Genomic DNA, 22665 nt, shown 5'->3' with positions numbered 1-22665 from the left:
ACTGCTGCCTGTCCTGACATCCAGCCTGTCCGAGAATAGGATTCTGCTATACGACCTTGTACTTCGCTTTGGCCACCACTGAGGACAAAGTTGAGCCTGTGAAGTGACCTGGTGGTACCACGCCGCAGCAAATCCAACCCCTTTGCGGCAGACTCTAGTGAAAACCAGGTGCCACTAAGACTCCACTCCCAGGTCTCATTGTCCACGGTCGTCCAATACCCCGGATGCCTGACAGTAAGATCTGGCCATGGATCCCACCAAGGTCCCGCTACCTGACCTGGCTGATCTTACCACATTGTTGTCCAGTAGGCCCAACAGAACAAGTTCAGGAACTTGGACAATTCACCGCCATGTTGCAGCAATTGATGGCTATTCAGCAGTATCAAGTTCCTGCAACTACTCCTGCTACTCTGGTTCATCTACCATCTTCGGAAACCAAGCTGAGACTACTGGGCCTTCTGTGGTTGCAAAGACATGCTCCTGAGCTCAACTGGCATACTGGTGAAGTTCTTTGCTGGGACCCGGAATGCCAGTCCTGCTGTTTTGTGGTACCTTGTTCTGTGTCTACCATATCTTCGCCGTTGTCCTCCAAGCCTCTGGTGGGTCTCCCAGCTCCATATAAGGACTTTTGTCGATGTCTTCTGGGAGAAGCAAGCAGAGATTATGCCACAACACCGCCCCTACGACTGCCCCATAGACCGGTTGCCGGGCACGTCTCCTCCACGGGGTCACAAGTATCCTCTATCCGTGCCTGAAACCGCGGCTGTGTCAGCCTACGTGAAGGAGTACCTGCAGAGGGGATTCATACACAAATCCTCTTCTGCCAGTGCAGGATTCTTCTTTGTGGCCAAAAATGGATGGGTCACTCCGTCCATGCATTGACTATCGTGGCCTTAACAAAATTACCGTGAAGAACCGCTATACATTTCCGTTGATCACGGAACTTTTCAACGGCCTATGTTGAACCAAGGTCTTTACCAAATTGGACCTACGTGGGGCATATAACCTCATCCGCAAAGGCGATGAGCGGAAGGCCGCTTTCAATACTCATGATGAACACCTCGAGTATCTGATCATGCAGTTTGGCTCCAGCGGTCTTTCAGGTGTTTGTCAACAACATTTTCAGAGACTTGAGTTATATCTGTGTCATGGCCTACCTCGATGGTATCCTGGTCTTCTCTACGGACCTTGAGTCCCAACAGCCCAATGTACGGCAATTCCACAGACGTTTAAGGGCCAATTGACTTTACGCCAAACTCGAGAAGTGCCAGTTCCACCAGAAGGGCCTTTTGTTCCTTGGGTACATCAGGATCCCACTAAGTTGTCTGTGGTTCTCCAGTGGCCTCGCCCAGTAGGACCTACTGCTATACAAAGATTCCTGGGCTTCGACAATTACTAGCGGCAGTTCATACCACACTTATCCTCCCTTGTATCTCCCATTGTGGTTTCATTGGAGACAGGGACCGATTTGTTAAGCTTTGTGTGCGCTATATAAGAAAAAAATTATTATTATTATTAGAACTCCCTCGGGAAGGTAGGGGTTGCAAGAGATGCTGGCTATGTGAAGAGAAATAGTGAATCAATACTCATCGGTAATTATGTTTCCATGCCGTCCACCAAGGATGCCCCTTGACCTCTGTGGGAACAGGAATAGGAGAGTTTAAAAGGTCCCTCAAGCATCCTCCTGACAGTGTCTACCAAATAACTACACCGAAGAAGGGTACAACAATATTTATTCCGTATGTTAAATCAGCACATACATTGTACAACAAAGAAAAAGGGAAGGAAATACATAGTCCATCATGGTGGACTAATGGAAACAAATTTACCGTTGAGTACTAATTCCCTATTTCCATGTCGTTCAACATGACGGCACGACCAGGGGATTTACAAAATAAGTAGCCAGGTTAGGGTGGGACTTCCACCTGTAGCACCTCCTTACCAAAGGACAGGTCCTGGGAGCCAGACAAGTCTAAGCGGAAATGCTTTGTAAAGGTGGAAGGGGAAGACCACATTGCGGCCCTGCATATTTGTTGCAGAGAGGGGCGACTGGCGTGTGCTTTTATGTTGAGAGGAACTGATTTCCCCTTTTCCGTATAAAAAAAAGGCAAAAGCGGATTGCAGCCATCTTGTGATGGTTCTCTTGAAAGCCTTCCTCCCCTTGTTCATTCCCTGAAATTGAACCAAGAGGTTGTGGTCAATGCGCCAAGGTCTTGTGACCTGCAGATATTGCAGCACAGCCACATCCAGTGAATGCCATTTCATCTCCCTGCTTGAATAGGGTCCTGTGCATGAGGAAGGCAGGATGATCTCCTGGTCTCTGTGGAAGCTGGAGACCACCTTGGGGGTGAAGCTTGTCTCTAAAGTAAGAACAATTCTATCAGCTAGAATCCTCATGTATGGCTTTTAAATAGATATTGCCTAAAGCTCTACTAATCCTCTAGCGGAGGTGACTGCTATCAGTAGACGTTTTGAAGGTTATGTCTAGTTATGTTGGCATTCTCTATAGGCACAGTAGTGAGATTCCAGGTTGGCAACCGCCTGAGTGATTGGGGCCTAATCCTGAAGACAGCGGTTATAAATCTTTTGATCCACCTGTGGTCAGCGAAGGGATGGTCATAGAAGACGCTAAGAGCGGACAAGTGTACCTTTAAGGTAGTCCTTGAAAGTCTGAGTTCAAAGACCTGCTTGCAAAAAGTCCAATACCTGAAAGGTATTGGGATTAGCTTGAGAAGGTGGTTTGTCTTATGGTGAAAATGTTACAAACTTTTTCCAAATCTTATGGTATATAGAAAACATAATTGGATTTCTACTTGCCTTTAAGTGTTTGCAGGGCCTTTCTTAAGAGGTCATCCAAAGTCAGGAAGTCGGCCTCAGGATCCAGGCTGAAAGTTGAAGTCTCCCTGGGTCTGGATGGAGGATGGGTCATTGATGCAGAAGTCGTCGTGGATCGGCAGAATTATTGGCTTTTGGAGAGCCAAAGATGTCAGAAATGGGTAACAGCTCTTTTCAGCTAAGGCAAATGAGGACAGATTAGTATTACCCTGGTCCTGTGCTTGAGAATATTTCTTAGAACCCTTGCTACTAAGGGTACAAGGGGGAAGGCCTACAAGAGCAGCTTGTCCCATACATGGCTTAATGTGTCTAGATGTTCTTTCTGTTCTCCTGTTTCTAGTGAGTAGCAAAAACAAGACTTTTGAGTTCTTCCTAGTGGCGAAGAGGTCTACTTCTGGAGAACGCCAGATATTGGTTATGTGGAAGAAGATTTCCTGATTTAGACACCATTAGTTCGGGAGAATGCCTACTCGACTTAGGAAATCCGCTTCTTTATTTAGTTGCTGATATTGAGAGCATGTTTCTTTCTGCCCATGAGAAGATGGTACGAGCGAGTGCTGTGAATGACGGAGATCTGGTTCCCACCTGGCTTCTGAGGCACCTACTGTCGAGGTGTTGTCTGACAGAATATGAATACGACGGTCTGTTTGACCTTAAGGCCTCCAGCTATCTGCGGTTCGAACATTCTCTGGAATGGTCTACCGACCAGGATGCCAGAGCAAGATGTGAGGGGAAGATTGCTCCCCAACCTGTACTGCTTGTGTCGGTCTTTATTGAAATGCAAGGAATGTTTTCCAGGTGGGCAGGACCTCGGATGGCAGGCAGGACCGCCACGGGACACCAGGACCGCCACAGGACACCAGGACCGCCACAGGAAAACAGGAACACGGGAACACCACGGAACACGGGAACACCACGGAACACGGGAATCACCATAGGAACACGGAAACACAGAGGCGTCTGGAAACGCTCAGGAAGGCTTTCTCTTCAGTAGAATGACCTGAAGATCTGGCAGGGGATGCTGGGAGTGGCCAGGCTATATAGCTGAGCCAGGAATGCCAGAGCCAATAAGGAGGACACTGGCCCTTTAAGGCTGGGAGAAGTCCGCGCGCCCCCCTAGTGGCGGGAGGGCACAACTGCAGGGAAGAAGCATGCGGCCTACACGCTGGGAGCCAGAGTGCAGGCCGGAGCCAGGAGAGGTAAGTGAGGGCTGGGGGAGTGGGGACAGCGGCAGCAGGCACGGGTACACCCTCAATCCGCACCGAGGATCGCGGGTGTAACCGTGACATCAGGACACTGGCTTAATGTCTGGCTTGAACTACCACAGAAGATCTTATTTCACCAGAGGGATAATGATGACTTTTTTGTCTAACCCCACCGGCTGTCTTTCATAGACCTTAAGGATCCAGCTTTGTACGATACAAGAGTTGGTCTGGCTCCATGCCACTGAAGGTAAACAGGCTGTGAGGAGGCCCAGGATCTTCATGGCTTCTCATATGGAGGTTGCCGATCTCTTCCTGAATGAGCGGATCTCGGTTATGATCTTTGTTTCCTTTTCCCGAGGAAGAAAATACATTTGGTGAGTAGAATCTATTAGGACTCCCAGACTTTTTTACGCTGACGATCCACCCTAAGTAAGAAAGTCTAAGATAATTTTTTTAAAGTTACTCAAGCTGGTTCTGTCTCTGTCCCTACAATGCGGGGGTCGTACAAGTAAGGAATTATAGAGACATCCTGAAGTCTTAAATTGGCCACCACCTCTATCATAATATTGGTAAAAATATGAGGTGCAGATGAGGTTCCAAAGGGCAGTGCACATAACTAAAAATGGAGAGTGAGACCGGTAGGAGATAAAACAGAAAATCTTAGAAACATCTGAGAAGAATTATGAGTGGGGATGTGATAGTGAGCGCCCCGAAGGTCGATGCACATAAAGTAATTTGTGGGGATAAGGAGAGTGGCGGATCTTACTACAAACGTAGCTTCCAGTAGATTATGAAGTTGTTGAATCTTCAAGTTTATGATGAGCCGGTTGGGTCAGTCTGGCTTCTTCACTAAGAACATAGGAGAGTAGAAGCCCCTTTTCTCTTGGTCCTGAGGAACAGGAATTGCAACACCAGCAGAAATGAGAGAAGAAACCTGCCGCCAGATGGCCAGGTGGGTAGAAGATAAGGAGAAGGAAGATGCGCCTGTGGGGGGCAACGTATCTTGTGGGGGGAAGAAGGTCGAACTTGATTCTGTACCCCTGGTTTATAATATCTAAGACCCAGGGGTTGGATGTTATTTCTGACCAGTGATCTTGACATCTCAGAAGTCTTTACACCACCCTGGTGTCACTGCTTCTTGTTTCTGTCTGTTGGAAAAGAAAAGAGGAATCCCCTACCCTTTCCTCCTTTGGGGTAGCAACCTTGTTCACCATTGCCCTGAGAAGAGTACCTAGGGTATCAGAAGCCAAGAAAGGATTTCTTATTGCTTATTCCTATCTGAAGCTTTTTCAAGGATTAGATCAAGCTCTGGACACAAACACCTACAATAGGAATACTGCACAGCTTGGCCTTTGAACGGATATCGCTACCCCATTGCTTCAGCCAAAAAGTTCATTCTGGTGGTATTTGTCAAGGCACCTTCCTTTTAATAAAGGCAGGCTCTCCACTATGGCAGCTCTGAGGGTACCTTCTTGGATATGGGTCGCTAGCTCTCCCAACCAGAAGAGGAGTGTTCTGGCCACAGATGGAGAGGTAAGATTTAAGGCCCAGCATAGATGTGTCCAAGGCCTTAAGACTTCCTATCTATGGGATTGCGGAGCTGGGCCGAGTCCTCAATTGGGAAGTCTCTCTTCCTGACAACCTTTGTCATCTGGACTTCGACCTTAGGATAGGTACCCCAGACCTTGGATACTTCCGGGCAAAATCTGAGACATCTTTTGAAGTTCTTTGAGACCTAGATCCTTTTCTCTGGCTTCTTTCACTTCTCCGAGAGGAGTTCTGTCAGTGTACTATTAACCCGGAACACCTGCTGATGTTTGACCTTAAGGTCCCTAAATAGCTCATACTCCCTAGACAGGGACCATTTATTCAATGTCTAGTGTCTCCTTAGTAGCTTTCAGGAGATTCTCCAGATCCTCCATCTGAGTCAAATGTCTAGAGTCAGATATCTGAGTAGAATGCTCTATCGTCCATATCTGCAGTAGATCCACATTTTCTTCAGAGCAGGAATAGTCAACCCTTAGGTGTGGTTCTTTAGGAAGTGGTTCTCTATGTGTAGCTGCGGCCACAGACGAGACCACCTTTTCTTCTATAAATTATTTGAGCTCACCCATAAAAGAAAGATAATCAGTCCTCAAGCATAAAATTTTCTATGCAGGGTGTACAAATAGCTTTTTTTTTTTTATAGGGATAAGGTAGCAATGCATATGTTACATTTCCTGGAAGCAGTGGATTTACTCTTTTCTGATTTGTCAAATTTCTCCCCTTTACTTGACTTTTCTGGTTTATCAGCCTTTTCCTTTTTGCCTTTCCCCCTAGACCACTGTTGGCGAACCTATGGCACGGGTGCCAGAGGTGGCACTCAGAGCCCTTTCTGTGGGCACTCAGGCCATCTTCCAAGGACAGAGTTCACCAAATACTGAATATTCCTGCAGTCTCATGCAACTTAAGAGATGCTGCTCTCAGCACTGTTTTAAAGCAACACTTTATTAGCTATTTGGAACTACAGGGAAAGTAAGAAGGTGTTGACAGAAGTGCATTGTATTTGGAGGTCCTTCATCTAGAACCACCATTCTTCCTGCACAGAGATACCATGGAGAGAGGCTACAATGATAATCTGAATTAGCCCTCCTTTTGTCAACTGTATTGGTGGCTTCAGGCAGCCGATACAATTGAAAGATGTGGAAGAAGAGGTAGCAATAAGTTACTGTATAAAATGCCATGCTGGCACCTCACGGTGAATAAGTGGCACTCGGTCTGTAAAAGGTACGCCATCACTGCCCTAGACCAGTGGTGGCTAATCTATGGCACTGGTGCCAGAGATGGCACTCAGAGCCCTTTCTGTGGGCACTCAGTCCATCACCAGAGAGGACTCCAGGTATCTTCCTGCAGTCCCAGACAGCCCAGTACTTGGTGTGCAAAGAGTTATTTTAAAGTGACAGCGCTACCTGGGACTACCGGAGGAGTGGGAATGTATGAACAGATCTGGATTATCATTGTAGCTCCTGCTCCGGCCCTGACAATTCCTCCTGTTTATGGGAATCTGGAGGGAAGCTACAAGGATCATCCAAATTTCTTCTATTTTCTGCTTTATTGGTGTCCTCAGGGTGCTGGTATCAATGAAAGCTGTGACAGATTAAATTTCTGTGTTGGCACTTTGCGATAAATAAGTAGGTCGTGGTTGTAGTTTGGGCACCAGGTCTCTAAATGTTTTCGCCATCACTGCCCTAGACCCTTCTTTCTCCTGTTGGAAAGCAAAAAGAGGAAACCTAACTTGGAGTTCAAATAATAAACATCTAGAACCTGCCACAGCAGCATCACTTACAAGACCAGGAGGATGGAGGTGGCCCGAGTCTGCCTCATTAGCCATATCAGGGACTTGGACGGTATGCACACAGATTATACACAGACACCTCAGACTGGACTGAAAACGGTGCTTAAATACCTTAATTGGAAGCCCAGGCCCCTTGCAGGTGGCTCTGAATGCCAAGCTCCATGTGCCAAGCCCCGATTACATCACCAACGGGGCAGGACCAGAAGCAGTTATAGAACCGCAAAGGCTGCCAGGAAACGTAGTCCGGAATATGCTCGTCTGGGTTGAAGCCAGCGGCGTTCTGGCCTGCTAAATCCACAAGAAGGACCCCACAGGCCGACCGAGAGCCAGGTCCAGTGGGGAAAATTCCGCATGGATCGGCGTTCTGACCCCAAAGGTATTCTTTTGCCCCCCCCCCCCCCTAACCTGGAGAGAGGCACCTCTTATCCTGACCACTGAAGGGACTGGAAGACACTGGCAGGAGGATGCGGGAGGGGCCTTTTAACCTCTCTTCTTCCAGTCCCTACAAAAGGTCAAGGGTCGTCATGGGGGATGACATGGAAATTAACCTTGCTCCTCAAACATCCCTTAGGAATACTCTTTAGCAGGTTAGAAGTGTCAGTGAGGAGGGCGGGCTAACATGAATAAAGATATCTGAAAAGTATCTTAATGAAGGAAGGGGGATGTCGAGGTCACTGGTGACAGGTCCTCTACAAATCCCGTTATCTTTGAGAATAGAGGTTATTTATCCAAGGCTATACCATGGTTAGTGGGGGTCAGTTGCTAAATTCCATTATTTATAAAGGCAAAAGATAAAAGATGCAGTATTACTTTTGCCATTATTAATAACAGAGACATAACAGAAAGGTAAATTACCAAGTCAATGGGTAAAGATGATCTTCAAATTGTAGATATTCTTTATTTTTTTTTTCAATAAGGGAATATAGTAACGGACACTACTGGAGGTATTGTGAATTTAACCTATGTTAGCAAATCAGAATGAAAATAACTTCAAACACAAAATTTATTTAGGAAACAGCACAAAATTAACGTGACAGCTTGTAAAAGCACACAGCATTTCGGTAAAGTTGTTGTGAAGTGACTGGTGAAAAATCCATTGTGTCTTTTACTGAAAGTATTGAAAAATACAAGTAAGAGTCCTCTGTTCATCTGCTTGTTCAGTACAACATTTTCTTAAAGTCCATATCACAAATTCACACCAAATGTTCTTGAAATATACAACAGAATTGATGCAGCATCCAAAAAGTTCACAAAATGAATGAATCCTGCATTGCCCGGATGGTTGGTTCAGTATATAGCACGAGGATTTTTAGTGCTATAATATGCCTCACAGGCAGCAACATAAGCAGTTTCTGGAAAGAAGTCTTCATGATACTCTGCAAGAAACCTACAATAGGAAGAAGATTATTCAAAGTCTATAACTTAACACCAGAGTAGAGAAGACATTTGCCAGACTGAATACCCCAGACATTTAACTCCATGCGCACACAAAAAAACAACCAAAAAAACCCTTTCTGACATACTCTGCACCCCAATATATGTGTGTGGAAGGGAATTTGGCTTTGCATAAAAGGGTCATCAAGTGTGTAGCTCTATTATAGCGCCACGGTAAGCCAAAAGGATATGTTCAGTAAAGTTGTCAACCATGTCTAGCGGGTAACCAAACTTACAGGTTTTAGAATAAGCCTACAACATACAAGATTAGTAAATCAAGTTTTCTATTGAAATGCCTTAGCAGGTTGTCAAAACATCCATACATTTTTGAATGGAAAGCAGAATTTAAGTTGATAAGGCAAGGAATTTGATTCAATGAAAGTTCCCCACATACCTTAGAAAAAGTTCAAAGTGCTTGAGCAAAACTTTCAAGTTTTTCTCCGCAAAGAACATCTTTCCCATTATTTCTGGAAGTTTCACTTAAATGGGAAAAAAATAAATAAATTATAGGTTTTCAATTTACAATATTACCTAAAATAATACAGCAGGTATATAGAAAATGTTTTACTTCTCGAAAATGGTACATAGCACAATACAACCATTGAAATGGAAGGCGGTATTGCCCATTGGAATGCCTGGGGCAGTATGCTACATCCACCAAATGTAGCCCCGCCCACCAGTACAACCCACAGAGACATAGACGTCTCTATGGGTTGTACTGGTGGGCGGGGTTACATTTGGTGGATGACGACACATCCGCCTCACCATTCCACCTGAGCTGCAGTCAGTACATAAAAGGCACACGAGTGGTGGACGAGTTTATCCCCTGAGGAAGCCTGGTCGCTCTACCTCCTCCCTGGCTCTTGGTCACCTGTGATTCCACGGTAATGCTACCCTTTAACTAATTTATCTGCAGTTTTGCTGCCATTATACCACACTGATTATTTGTCAGCTTTCTTTTTATTTACTATTATTTTTATACTCTTTATATGTTAAGCTGTCATCTAGTAGGTACATTCTGTTTGTTTAACTTGTCATTTATTATTTCAGCCAGGGAGTGTGTTTGTTCCAACTGTGTCCAGCTGTGTCTGGCTCTTTTAAGTGTTTTTAACTCCTCTTATGTACTGTATATTTAAAACATGCAAAATTAATAAAATAAAATATCATATTTTTCCATATACACATCGAACTTTTTCTCTTCTTTTCTGCAGACTCAGTATTAATCATTGATTAAGACTCCAGGAATAACATTTTGATTTTTTTCTCTCTTGAATGCATTTCTTACCAAACAAACGAAGCAAATGTTGTGACCCATATATATAGGAAGGAGGCGGCGGTTGGTCACTCTGAGGGTAATTTTCTGGCATTAGCTTCCAAGACAACACCTAGAGACGGAAATAAATAATTACTTTATCAGGTAGGAATACAGTAGGCATGTTTATCCACTTCAGAAGGGGTGAGGTAATATTATCACCAGTCTGCCCATAAAAATTCAATGCTTCAATGTAAAAAAAAAAAAAAAAAAAATCTTTAAAAATAAGCAAAACATAAAAAGCTGCTACTGACACCACTCAGACACAATAGAAACTTGGGATATTTGTACACATTTTTTTTAAATGGTTAAATCTTCATTTTATAACTCTTAAAGAATGTATTTATTTGCTGAAAACAGACACCTTTAATCCTTAGAAAAAAAAAAAAAAAACATTGTCCACTGTATATAGTTACCTCATTGAGTTCATTGTTTCGACGACCTTCAAGTCCAGAGAACACAGAGATGCCCTCTTTGCTTGGAGTTAAAGTAATTGGCGATGATGAACCACTATGAACAGGCGTTTCTAGAAAGAGATACATATTTCATAATGCTCAATATACTAAGGGTCTAAACGTTGTTATTAAAAAACAAGCAGCATTATATACCTATATATATATATATGCATACATTGCATATATACATGGGGGAAAGCCATTACAAAAAAAATTATGCTTTGCATTGCTTAACCTACTCTTTTCTAGGTGAAGAAATAGCTTTGGCATAGAAGTTGGTGTCTCAGGATGCCTTCGTTTGGGCTGCGGAGAAGCGCTACTCTCAGACATCCGGTCACAGCTTGTACTATGCCGCGTTGATCGCCTCAAAGATTGTAAAATGTCCGGTTCTGTTCTCCGTCTCTTAGGAGTTGTGGACTCTCCTGTTGTAGGCTGGCTGTCTGTTGACTGTGGAGTTGGAGGGTTTAAAAGCGGTGGACTTGGTGATACTTCCTCTTGGTTTCTTGGAGGAGGAAGAAAAAAAAAAAAAGTGGTTTAACTGCGGGATTTTTAGTGAAAGAATGAATAAGGAGAAAAATACATATAAATACATACCGACTGCCAATCGATGCAACTTCTTTAATAGGAAGAAAAAATTTAGAGGAGATCACCTTCTTGTATTGTGCTTGCTCATACGGGTAGAGAAGTATCAGCGGAAGCGTGAAATCAAATGTAATTCTTAAGCCATCCACCATTTCCTTACAAAGTTCAACACTAAAAAATTAAAATATAGTCACTAAAAGAATGATGTCAGTCCCCTCCCTCTAATATTTTAGATGCCAAAATCTCTACTGTTATGCTGTTAAATGGTTAAATATAGAAACTTTTCATGCAATTTGTGATTAGTTACATATAGCACTGGGAGGACATCCTTCTTTAAATGTACTAGTTACTCCTGGCCACTTAAAGGAAAATTACCATCAAAATAAAGCAAGGGGCACTTAGATCCAAACACAGACTAACTTCCTATAGTTGTTATCAGTGACCTCCTGACTTCCAAGAGAAACTTTAAAAGAGCTCTGGGGGTGTTATCAAAGCCCCTCTGTGCTTTAGCTTACAGTCTAAACCTTGTGCAGACAGCGCAGAAGTTTCAGCACACAGTGGGAGGGGTGGAAAAGTACTATGCGCTACCCTAAATTAGTTTGTAAAAAAAAAAAAAAATCCCTCAAATCCTAGGCCACCAGGGAAACTTCACATCTTCTGATGTCAAAAACCTGGATATGGTCTTCTAATCCCAAAAATATATTACATAAAAATAAACAAAGCAATAAATATTGCAAACATCTTACTTCTTCTCAGGTGGAACATAGTGGACATTCATGTTGACATTTGATGTGGTCTGATGATGTCTAATTCTCTCATTGGCTGAAAACGCAGCATTTATAGCAAAGTGTTTGACGTACGATTCAAGAATGGTAATGATGTTGGTCTGGCAAGGTAATTTCACAAGCTGGAAAAGAATTGAAACATTTTTGTTAATGATGCCATTTATATAGCTGGTTAAACATTTCTGTCTTCTTGCTTGTAAATGTGTACAATGCCAGGGCGTACCCGCTTGCGTTTATTAATATAATAGCAATCTTCTTCAAGCTTCTTTTTCAAAATATCAGGTATTTCTATTACAATGCTTTTTTCTTCCATGTCCCGTTTTGAGAGAATTTCTTGTTCTTCTTTCTGTAAAACAATGTAAAGAACGATTCAATTATCTAATATGTGTAGAAAAGAAAACCATTCAAATGATATAGGTCTATTAAACGGCGAACAAAAAGATATGGTTATTAAAGGGAGGAGAGTGAAAAACGTAACCCTTTTCACGGTCAGTGTTACAGCCTATGAATATTGAGGGGGCGTTGTAATTGGAAACTGCTCTTTGAGCCACAGCAAAGCCAGAACCATGTAAGGCTCTATATACAAGGCTAGATTTTACAGCTATATGTCAGAAACAGGACATGGTAACTTAAAGGGAACCCGTCACCAGAGACCTCATTTTCACTAAAGAAGTCCAACACACCTGCAGTGCAAATATGCCTGCAGAGTGGGGGAGGGAGGAGCTGTACAGGAGCACAAAAGATCGGGGCCCATTAGTTGAGCAGTATGTAGTAGACAAGTCACATGTTGTTTGAAATGCACAAAAACCAAAGCCCAACCCCTGGGACTACACAGAGAATTCTGTCAGGGTGCAAGGCAAGTTATAAAACAATTATATTGTAATGCAAATGCTTAGAAAAAGCAGAAAGGCAGATGTGCAATGCAGGTCTGATGGGCTTCTGTAACCTGTCTTTAGTGAATATGAGGTTCCTGGTGACAGGTTCCCTTTAAACATTAAAGTGAACAGGGCTGGTAAATAAACCCTACCGAATATGAAAAAAAAAAAAAAAGGGATGAAAATCCAGTTATGTGAATACAGCCTAAGGGCACATGAACACGACTAGGAATTGAGGACATGTGCTAGAGCAGTGATGACATACCTTTTAGATGCAGAGTGCCCAAACTACATCCAAAACCCACATATTTTTCGCAAAGTGACGATGCGACAATTTAAACAGTAACTTATTACTCCTTGCTCTTTTACATGTTTAAATTGTAAAGGCACCTGAGGACACCAATACAGTAGAAAGAAGGAGAAAAAGCTTTGGTTATCATTGTAGCTTCCTTCTAGGCTGCCTGGGACTGCAAGAGGCCTGAGTCCTATCTGGCAAACTCTGCGGTGGGGTGATGGCGGAGGTGCCCATAGAGAGGGTTACGAGTGCCACCTCTGGCATTAGTGCCATAAGTTCGCCACCACTGTGCTAGAGCATCCAGAACACATCCACATTCACTTCAAGCAGAAAGCCATGGATTCCGAGCATGAGAGGACTGCCCTTTTATTACTGTCATTTGCATGCGAGTAGCACCCACGGAATACAAACAATGGCACATGGGGACGCTGTTTGAATCCAGTATAGCCGTGTATCCTTTTTGCAGGAAGCCTAAGATAGGGTGGCTGAATACAATTTTACCCAATCTGCTGAAGTTGACAATTTAGAGGTAGACAAAGATGCTCTGTGTGCCAGAAAGCAATTTTATTCTCATGTTTGGGGGAAATTTCCTCCTTTATTCTAAATATAGCAATCTGAATAAATCTCTAAGGCAGTGACCAATCTACAGGGTTTGGCAAATAGAAACTTGGTTGATTATCTTAAAGGGCTCAGAATACCTTTCTTGTAGGAAATGTGTTATTGCCTCACTACTCCTATGGTAAAGAATTCTCTTCTATGCCAACGTGAGATAAAGCGTTACATGTGAGGTACATGGAGAACGCTGACAAAAACTGAACAATACTGAAATACACAGCAGCATCTTGAGTATTTGGCCAGCTTCAATCATAAAAAGATTTTCAAGTGACAAGATCCAATGAAAAGGGGAAAAAAAAAATTGTTTTTTTTTTTTGATACTTTTTCTTTCATTGCATCTTACATCTCTTGGCACCCGGCCCCCCAACTGCATTGTGAAACAGACTTACCATTTCTGCCTTTTCTTCAAAATCACTTTCTTCGCTTTTTATTTCCTCATCCGTTCCTTCGTCGCTGTCCTCTGATGAACTGCTCAGAGCTATGGGATAAATACAGTGTGGCGGTCAGCTCAAATGTTTGAGTTATAAATTCTTTCATCTTTTAACGCTGCACAACAGAACATAAACATTTAGATGTCTGTGTTCAGGAAATAGTTTACTTTCAGCGCAAACACTTTGATAAAAATAGGACATGCACGTGAAGAACGGTACACAGATAAATCCAAATCTGTGCATGCAGCACATAACACATAATAAAATATAACCTATTACCCCCCATTCCTTACTCTAAATGGCCTAGTTTTTCCCAGAAGCTCTTTTGGGGCTCCAGTATTAATAGTGTTATGCTTCGGGGAGGGGGTGGGTGAGCGCCCCAGTACCATTATCTGCTTTGGGTGTCTCCAGTGCTATTATTATCTACTCTGAATGCAGTATTTGGTCTCTGGGTAGGTATTCATTGTTGTACTGTGATATTTTTAATTATGGGTTGGCATTTTGTGCTGTACTGCGCTTGTTGGTGCACCTAGGGTGGTGCTTACTGATGTGGCATGTTGAAAAGTTCATAATTCTTTAAAAAATTCTTTATACTTTTGTGAAGTTGGTCCATTTTATCACAAGATAAACTTTCTTTGCAGAGATCATGACTGAGGTACACACAGCTGTGTGCGTGTGTATATAGGAGTCCATTGAAAAACATGGGGACACAAGCTAGCTGCAAAAACAACAGCAAGCACATATGTGCTTACCGTTTCTGAGTTCGAGGTTCCAAGCACCCCAACCAGCACATGGTGAAAGCCACCCCGGCAAGTAGGAAGTACGTTTTAACAATTAGTGCTTACAGGTAATGAGAGGCTTGGAAGCTGTAATCATTATTACAGTTATATGTAAGTTGGGTAACTTGAAGCACATTATGAACAATCAGACCTGTATCACACTCACAATGATCATCATTGTCTTCTTTTTCATTAGCTGGAAGACTTTTTAGAACAGAGTCGACCCCAGGCAACCGACACCGCCTCTTCTTTCTACCTTTTCTCCTCCTGAAAGCAAGAGGGAAAGAGAATTTAATTTGTGAAGATTTCTTATTGTATAGGACAGAGATAGGAATAGAGCGACAGGTTACTCCAATGAACTGTAACTATAAGCAGACACAGATATAGCACATTTACTGAGCAATGTATGTTAGCAGGTTAAAGTTCTACCGACACCCAAACAGTTACTCAGGTAATTACATTGATGTGTAGGCTACTGGTATTGCATAAGCTTTGCAGACATACTTTGCATAAACCATGCCTTTTTTACAGAACACGCTTTGGGAGGGATTAAGACAGTTTTTTGGCATAAAAACCTGAAATAGGCACAATTGTCCCCTTTACACCCCCACCACATCACGTGGGTGTGAATGGCTGTGAAGTTGGGTGAGCATGGCGGCAGAGTGGGCTACAGCACAATTCTACGCCAGGCCGGACAAGGGGTACAACTTCTCCAAAGCACTTCTCCAGCCGTAGCCTCTAGATATATCTGATGTATGCAGGGGAACCATCAAATGCTGGAGCACTTTCAGTCTATATGGAAATGAAGTTCTTGGTGTGCAAAGGACTGCTCTGCCGATGCACCAACCTTCTTCACTCAATGCAATCCAGCGCCACACCCTTCTAGAAAGGCTAAAACAGACAACTGTTGCTCACTATGAAACTCAAAGTCAGTCTGCGATTCATGGACTGACAGTAGTCTCAGACAGCACTAGGACCGAGATCTCCATTGTAGTCAACATCACAATTCAAGCACCTATCTGGAATAGGTAGGCTCAAGCAAAAAGCCAAAATTAGGGGCCTTGGCTTAGACATGGGTCGATTTATACTCGATTATATACAGTACATTAGACAATTGAATCCTATGTTATTCACATGGGTTTATTTAGACTTTATAAAAGCTCATTTAATAATTACTTCAAGACTGTAAAATGTGTTAAGTCTATATCTACAGAAAAGAATACCCAATATTGTAATGTTGACATTATAGACATTCCTTCTAAATTATCCTTATGGAACACTAACTTCTAGTAGGGCCCATCAGGTGCTATTTTTAATACTAAAGACCAAATATACTGCAGAGTTGCCAGTATGCAGCCAATCCATTAATTCTTTATGCAAATTCCAGGGTCAACCTAGTACAGAACTCTTTATTTTAAAGTACATCTACCACCAGGATTGTAAACCAAACACACTGACATACTGGTGTGTACCCCCTATAGCAGGATCCACTCTTCTTTTAGATTTGTATGCCTTTTTTTTTTTTTTTTTTTACTAGAAATGCTATATATTTCTTAAAAAAGGCATAAGGAGATGAAAGAAGAGCAGACACTGAGCATGTAAGTGTGCTTGGTTTACAATCCTTTATACTGGTGGTAGATTTCTTTTAATTAGTGCTGTGAAAGTTGAGTTACTATGCATGCACAACTAGTCTTTCTAGGGATTGAAGGTGTACAAGAGACTCCTGATATCATGGTCAGTGGAGGCCCCAGCAGTAAGAAAATAGAATGAAAAACTTTTGAGCCAACCAAAATGACAATATTAATTTGATCTTTAAGAAACGGCTGTCTTTTCATAGCCCATACAGAAAGATGTGTGGCCACATACTTTCTGTAGAAGCTTCAGGGAATAATTGGGTATAAACTGCCATTAGAAGGCAGGGTTATTTTTATATGCCATTAGTGTAATTATAACATTCAGCAATTATTTATTAGGCTCATTAGACAGTTTAAATCACATAATTACTATTAAACACAGTAGAAGTCAACAAGAGATTTACACAGAAGGAAAAAAAGGGGGAGCAGGAATATGGGGGGGGTATGTAAATGTAGCAGCAGCAAGTGTCTACCTAGAGAGGTTCCTTACATGCGGGCCACGGCTTTCCTTGCCAGCTTTCTTTGCAATCGCCTGTTTTCATCAGTATCACGGAGAACATGGTCTTCTGCTGCCCATCTATCCCAGCTAAATTACATTAGAAACAAAAACACACGATCTGAACATAATTATACAAGTAGAGTGGACCAGTCACAAATCCCATTTTATTAAACAGCGCTTCTCCACAGAAGGCCAGACATTTAAAGCATATAGTATACAACAAACAAATCCGAAATATATGTTATTGTAAACATAAGTCCAGACAGAAGGACTGAAGTGATATTGGTCTAACAAGCTCAGAACTAGTGGAAATCATTTGGCAGAATCTAAAGGCCCATTGGTACTTCGGCTTGTTGTAAGGCATTATGGGATAAGTGGAGCAGCAAAGAGGAGACTGACCATGCACATAAAAATCTGTCCGCAAACAAAGCACCAAATGCCTATGCCCATATAGAAAGACTGCCATAGGCGCAAACACAGGCAGGAATAGGACATGCTCCATAATTTAAGTTTGTGTATACAACTAGTCCAATGAAGATGCATTACTCCTGATTAGCATCAAAAAGCAAGGGTGTATACTTCACTGAAATGTCACTTTCTGCCTCTCCATTAGACTAGTTATTTGTGACCCTGGCCCAGAAAACTACAGCTTGGCACACATTCACATTTGTACTGCTCTGGACTTATATATATATGCATTTCCCTGTTGATGAAAGCATGCAGATGTGACTTTATGGTGAAATTTGGAAAAGCAACCATACACTGTGCAAGTTTGTTTTATGGCATATATGCATGCATAATTTCAACTGTAACCATATCCAAGTTAGATCTATCTTCAGAGCTCAATTCTCATTTTTCCAAGACCGTTTATAAAATTTAAGCTGTTCCCTGATTGGTCGCTATGGGCAATGAGAACAGTACTGCTCTCAAACAATTCTGATAAATCTCCCCAATATAGTTCATCTTGTTTGCCATTTCTTACCTTCTATTCCAACCATTAAAATGGATTAGATACTCTGGATTTTTTCTGCCTTTGTCATCTTTACTGACAACAACATCGACAACCTAAAACAAAGATAAATGTAGTGAATAAAAGATACCGTAATTTTAAAAGGAGCCTGTGAGGCAGACATTCCCCTCTAACCCTGACCCAGCATGTACTGCATCAAATATGGTGCCCTGCACTAAGCTTCTGGCGGGTCAATTTAAAAGTGTTTGAAACCTTTGATATGTACCTTTACTAGTCACAGGGGTGGGAGTGGCTTCTTTTAATTGTGGGGTCATCACCCTAAATGAAACCCGTTGAGGTGTGTGATTGACATCACTCTTATGTAATCCAAAATTGCCAGTCAAATCTCATGAATGGATGAAACTACTCCCCACCCCCTTTGACCAGTAAAGGTAAATTTGCACATGCCAATCTAAGGCTGTGTTCACATGTGGCATTTGAAACGCAAAGTAAACCCCCATGGGCAGTGCTTGGCCCGATCACATATAGAGACACATGCAATCGGCAACTAGCACCCGCTGTTTCGCATGAAAAAAAAAATTTAAAACAGCCGGTTCAGGTTAACGAACGCAAATGCGATCTGGCTGAGCAGCGTTCACGGGGGGTTGATTTGTGCCTTTGAAATGCAGGACAATTGCTACTTGTGAACGCAATCTAAGGACTAAAGAACACAATTTTTTTTGTTCCATGTGCATGTCTGGACATCTCTGTAGACTCATAATGGCTTCCACGGTGGCATGTGATCTGACAGTCTGAGCCGCAAACTTCAGAGCAGCCTCTTATTCCTGTCCATGTTTGAGGCTTGGGCTGTCATTACCACAATCATCAGTGTGTGAGCATGGCTCAAATGCCGATGACACATGTATGCAGGGGCCAATGATATTATAAGTCTGTGCTTCCCTGCTATACAGCTGCGCCGATTCTGTAATCGATTGCTTTTGCAACTGATCCGCAAATGTGGACGGCGCATGGAGGACACCTATACAACATCTGTATTTTCAAGTGGCCATAGACTTCTAAAAGGAGAACAGAGACACAAACCCCACCAAGAATAGGACCGGAGGTTTTTTTCTCTCTCAAGGGCAATAGGGTCTTACACAGGGCTCACTGCATGTTCTATTCTGGTCCATTATGGCCTGTACAGTCTATGCATAGGATTGGATGGGAAAATTTAGCCAGACATTTTGCACGGATGACAAGTCAATGTAGAAAAAGAGGTGAAACAATGAAGTTACCCTCTTCAGTATTTTCATCAAGATGGGGGATGGATGAAGAGAAAATGTAAAAAAAACAAAAGGTGCAAAACACAGAGTACAATTTTATATACATAAAATAGGACACGGTGGTGTGAATAAGGCCAGAGCTGGAGAAACCCTGGTTCTAGAGGGGAGATAGATACTATGTAGGATTTTATTTCCTTCAGATGCTGAATTCTGATGTAATGACATCACAGTAACACAATGTGTACATGATATTTCCTCAGCAATGGCAGGGAATACATGTCATGCAGAATATCTACACCGATGTTACACTGCCTGCATGTACAACAAGTAATAACTGTGCTTGGCTCATCTACACTAGAAGGATGTCCGCTCTTCTGTTTCCACACAATACACACACATCCGGTCACACATTGCGCCTTTAATACATTAGTCCAGCACTGATGACGTCACCCCTCCCACATGCAGTACGTCATAAATGGCCGATGACGCCGCTCATGCACCGAGATGCAGAGGCCATTGTAGCGTTAGGTGCCCGCTCCACCCGCACAGTTCCCCGCTCTGCTCTATACTACGCGCACCTTGGCATCGTACAACACTTTAGCCTTGGTCGGGTCTGGTTCAAAGCAGAGAACTTTCTCCCCTTTTTGGAACTTAAATTTCATTCCCCGTGAGTTCATTTGTTCATCATGGCGAAAAGCAGGAAGCGAAACTCCCGCAGCGGCCTCGGCGCTGCACAGAGCACGGGGGAAGAGGAAGACACCGCCATTCGGGGAAGGAGAAGCCACGCCTACCTTAGCGCGACACACCAATCACAACGGGCCTGAGAGATAGTTGTGGGAAATGGGCAAATAAGAGGCATGTGAGGGTGGGGCTCTTAAAGAATTAGCCTATCGCGCTGAGAGGCGTGTCATCTGGTACATTACACCATGCCCACGTGATCCTCCTTTTGCGTTTCATAAATATTGTGAGCGTTGTTAGTTGTGAGCATGCGCTGCCGGTAGAAACAGGAGCCATAGTAGAGTTCCTGAATGCAATGTAGTTGGGCTTCCGTAGTTCTGGTATATCGCCTGTATACCTCAAAGCGTTTAAGTGAAGTGTTTAAAAACTATATTTAATTTTTCTCACAATCCAAAAAGAACAATTAGGAGAATTATGAATAATAGAGACATAGCTGTCTCCATATTTAGCCTCTAAACCATGGTGTTAGAATGGAATGCAGACCTCCACCCCTACTGACCATAAAAATCCTATGTTACCTGCTTTATTGTGCCATTAAGGGTCCAGGCATGCGTTGCTGTAAAATCTGCATCATAATCCGTTGTGGTGTAGTTTTGGGCTTGGGGACTCACATTTATTTCCCCTTCAAAATTAAATTCACCTTTTCTATTAATGTATTTAGCCTTTTAGATGAACAAAACTGCACCTAAAATCACATTAATACTAATTGCAATGCAGTTTTAGCTGCAAAGCATGAACCGAACCTGCAGTTTGCGTGTTCACACGATGCATTTCGTCACGTTTTTGTTGCGTTTTTGACCCTTTTTGAAAACTGTTCCTGTTCCATTCAAATGCATGTGTTTGCAGCCCTCTTGTCTCTCTCTTGTGGTTTTCTAAAAGCACACAAACCTCTAATTGCTTAGCATCACGTTTTGGGATGCGTTTTTACATTTGCGTTTTGCTGGGAAGCAGTTTCCCTTAACTTTTTAATCAATGTCCCAACTTTAATGGGGTTATTTAAGGGTGCAGAAGACAATTGCTTTCATCTGACTAGGATTCTAAGTCCGCGGTCACACGTACCGCTTGACGTCCGTTCATAACGCGACACTAGCGCACAGGGGGAGGTCCTCGACCCGAACGCACATGCGTTTCCAGAGAAACGCATGCGATCGGCTTAACAATCGCATGCGTTACCCTGGAAACACATGTGCGTTTGGGCTGAGGACTTCCCCTGTGCGCTAGAGTCTCATTATGACGGACGTCTAGCGGTACGCGTGACCGCGACCTAAAACACTTTGACTGCCTAGTCTTTTCCTGCGTCGAAAACGCATTTTTTTTTTTAAGTGTCAAAAACGCAACAAAAAACGCATTGCATAACAGAGGCATACTACATTATGGCAGTATATGGGGGTTTTCCTCCTCATTCATTACAATGTGCTGATAGCACATTGTAATGAATGAGGCATTCTACCACAATGCAGGGACATTAAATGCAGGCTTAAGAGGCTCCCCTGCAGGAATATGTTCTTTACTTCATCAGTTTGCAGTAAAAAACCATCCTGGTTTTTCAGCGCTGTCCTGACGTCCTATGTGGTTGGAAAAATACCCTGGCGTGTTCCACCTCCTGGTCCCAGTGGTGTCACACTAGAGAGACTTCGGGAGCAGGAGGCAGGGATCAGCTCCTACTTCCTCCACACCTCTCTGGGTCTGCTCTACAACAGATGTGTAGAGATAGCCCCGCACCCTTCTGCGATTCATCTCAGAACCCCAGAGAAGAAAAGCAGGACTGCGTGGGAACGAGGGAAGCCAAGTAGTAAATTTTTTTTTTATAACCAGGAACAGGGGAGGACAAGAGGCCACAATATGTGAGATGGGTTGGGGCCACAATATGGGGAGAATAGAGTACAGAATATGAGGCAGAATGCAGGACAGGAGGCCACAATATGAAGGTAATGGAGGACAGGAGGCCACAATATGAGGCATATGGAGGACAGGGTTTGGTCCTGTCTTAACACTGCTTTATTTAATTCCTGGCTTGATTTCTTCTACACCCCTCTGCCTCTTGTTGACTTTGTTCAGGGCTGCCGACGCTTAAGTTGTGATAGATGTAGCTATCCAGAACTACATGATTTCTATAAAAAAATAAGCTTATGGTTTGTGTCATTAGTAGAGTCATTAATGCCTTCCCTACATAGGATCTATTACTACTGCACAACTGGAGCTGACTTCCCAAACTGTGCAGTACTAATACACATTGCATCTGGTACCAGCGTACAATCAGAGCCAGTGCTAGAGGCTACAGGTGTCAGCATATTAATTTAGCTTTTAATTTAGGTGTTAACCCCTTACATGCTTGACTGTGGCATGTAAGGGGATTCTGCAAGAATTTTCTTTGGATTTGTCCAAGAGGTGTAGCTACTGGGGGATGGGGCAGAGTGAGTGGTGACTGCGGGGCCAGGGACTGTCAGAGGCAGCTTTGTTCGTGTCCCTAAGACACAGAGTTGTATGCAGGGACTAGTGCTGCCCTGTTCTTCTCTCTATTGTAATACACATGTGCCAGCTCCCAACAGGATCTATCCATAAGTCCTCTTTGTGCAATACTGCTGAGGGGAGACCAAGCTCATGTGGTATGTGTTTTCTGTGTGT

The 22665-nt window shown here is 43.0% G+C and overlaps 1 protein-coding gene across 7 annotated transcripts; it reads right to left on the bottom strand.

The window, feature by feature from the left end:
* Positions 1–8359: 8359 nt before the first annotated feature.
* Positions 8360–20176, bottom strand: MSL3 (MSL complex subunit 3). Of its 7 annotated transcripts, none has more exons than XM_072135944.1 (13): positions 20094–20176; positions 18053–18135; positions 17045–17157; positions 15104–15204; positions 14117–14205; positions 12166–12288; positions 11904–12064; positions 11170–11328; positions 10815–11077; positions 10537–10646; positions 10094–10193; positions 9203–9287; positions 8360–8761 (listed from the first exon to the last, which is right to left on the bottom strand). In XM_072135944.1, exons 5-13 carry the CDS (start codon positions 14117–14119, stop codon positions 8662–8664), a joined length of 1104 nt encoding a protein of 367 aa, XP_071992045.1. In that variant the 5' UTR covers positions 14120–14205; positions 15104–15204; positions 17045–17157; positions 18053–18135; positions 20094–20176; the 3' UTR covers positions 8360–8661. The 7 variants fall into 7 exon arrangements, with proteins under 7 accessions (XP_071992045.1, XP_071992041.1, XP_071992039.1 ...); XM_072135940.1 differs by having other exon boundaries at positions 15089–15204; positions 17062–17157; XM_072135938.1 differs by lacking the exon at positions 20094–20176 and adding an exon at positions 19881–20087 and having other exon boundaries at positions 15089–15204; positions 17062–17157.
* Positions 20177–22665: the final 2489 nt, after the last annotated feature.

This window comes from Engystomops pustulosus, chromosome 2 (assembly GCF_040894005.1).
Source record: "Engystomops pustulosus chromosome 2, aEngPut4.maternal, whole genome shotgun sequence".
Taxonomy (NCBI): Eukaryota; Metazoa; Chordata; class Amphibia; order Anura; family Leptodactylidae; genus Engystomops; species Engystomops pustulosus.
The sequence above is the reverse complement of the archived record's forward strand: the minus strand, read 5'-3'. Positions and strand labels throughout refer to the sequence as shown.

Coding starts and splice junctions, on each gene's coding strand:
- MSL3 (XM_072135938.1), bottom strand. CDS start 19,979: ATGAACTCACGGGGAATGAAATTTAAGTTCCAAAAAGGGGAGAAAGTT. Junction 14,206..15,088: donor TCATTGTGAGTGTGATACAG/GTCTGATTGTTC, acceptor TTTATCCCATAG/CTCTGAGCAGTTCATCAGAG. Junction 8,762..9,202: donor CACTTTGAACTTTTTCTAAG/GTATGTGGGGAA, acceptor TTCCTATTGTAG/GTTTCTTGCAGAGTATCATG.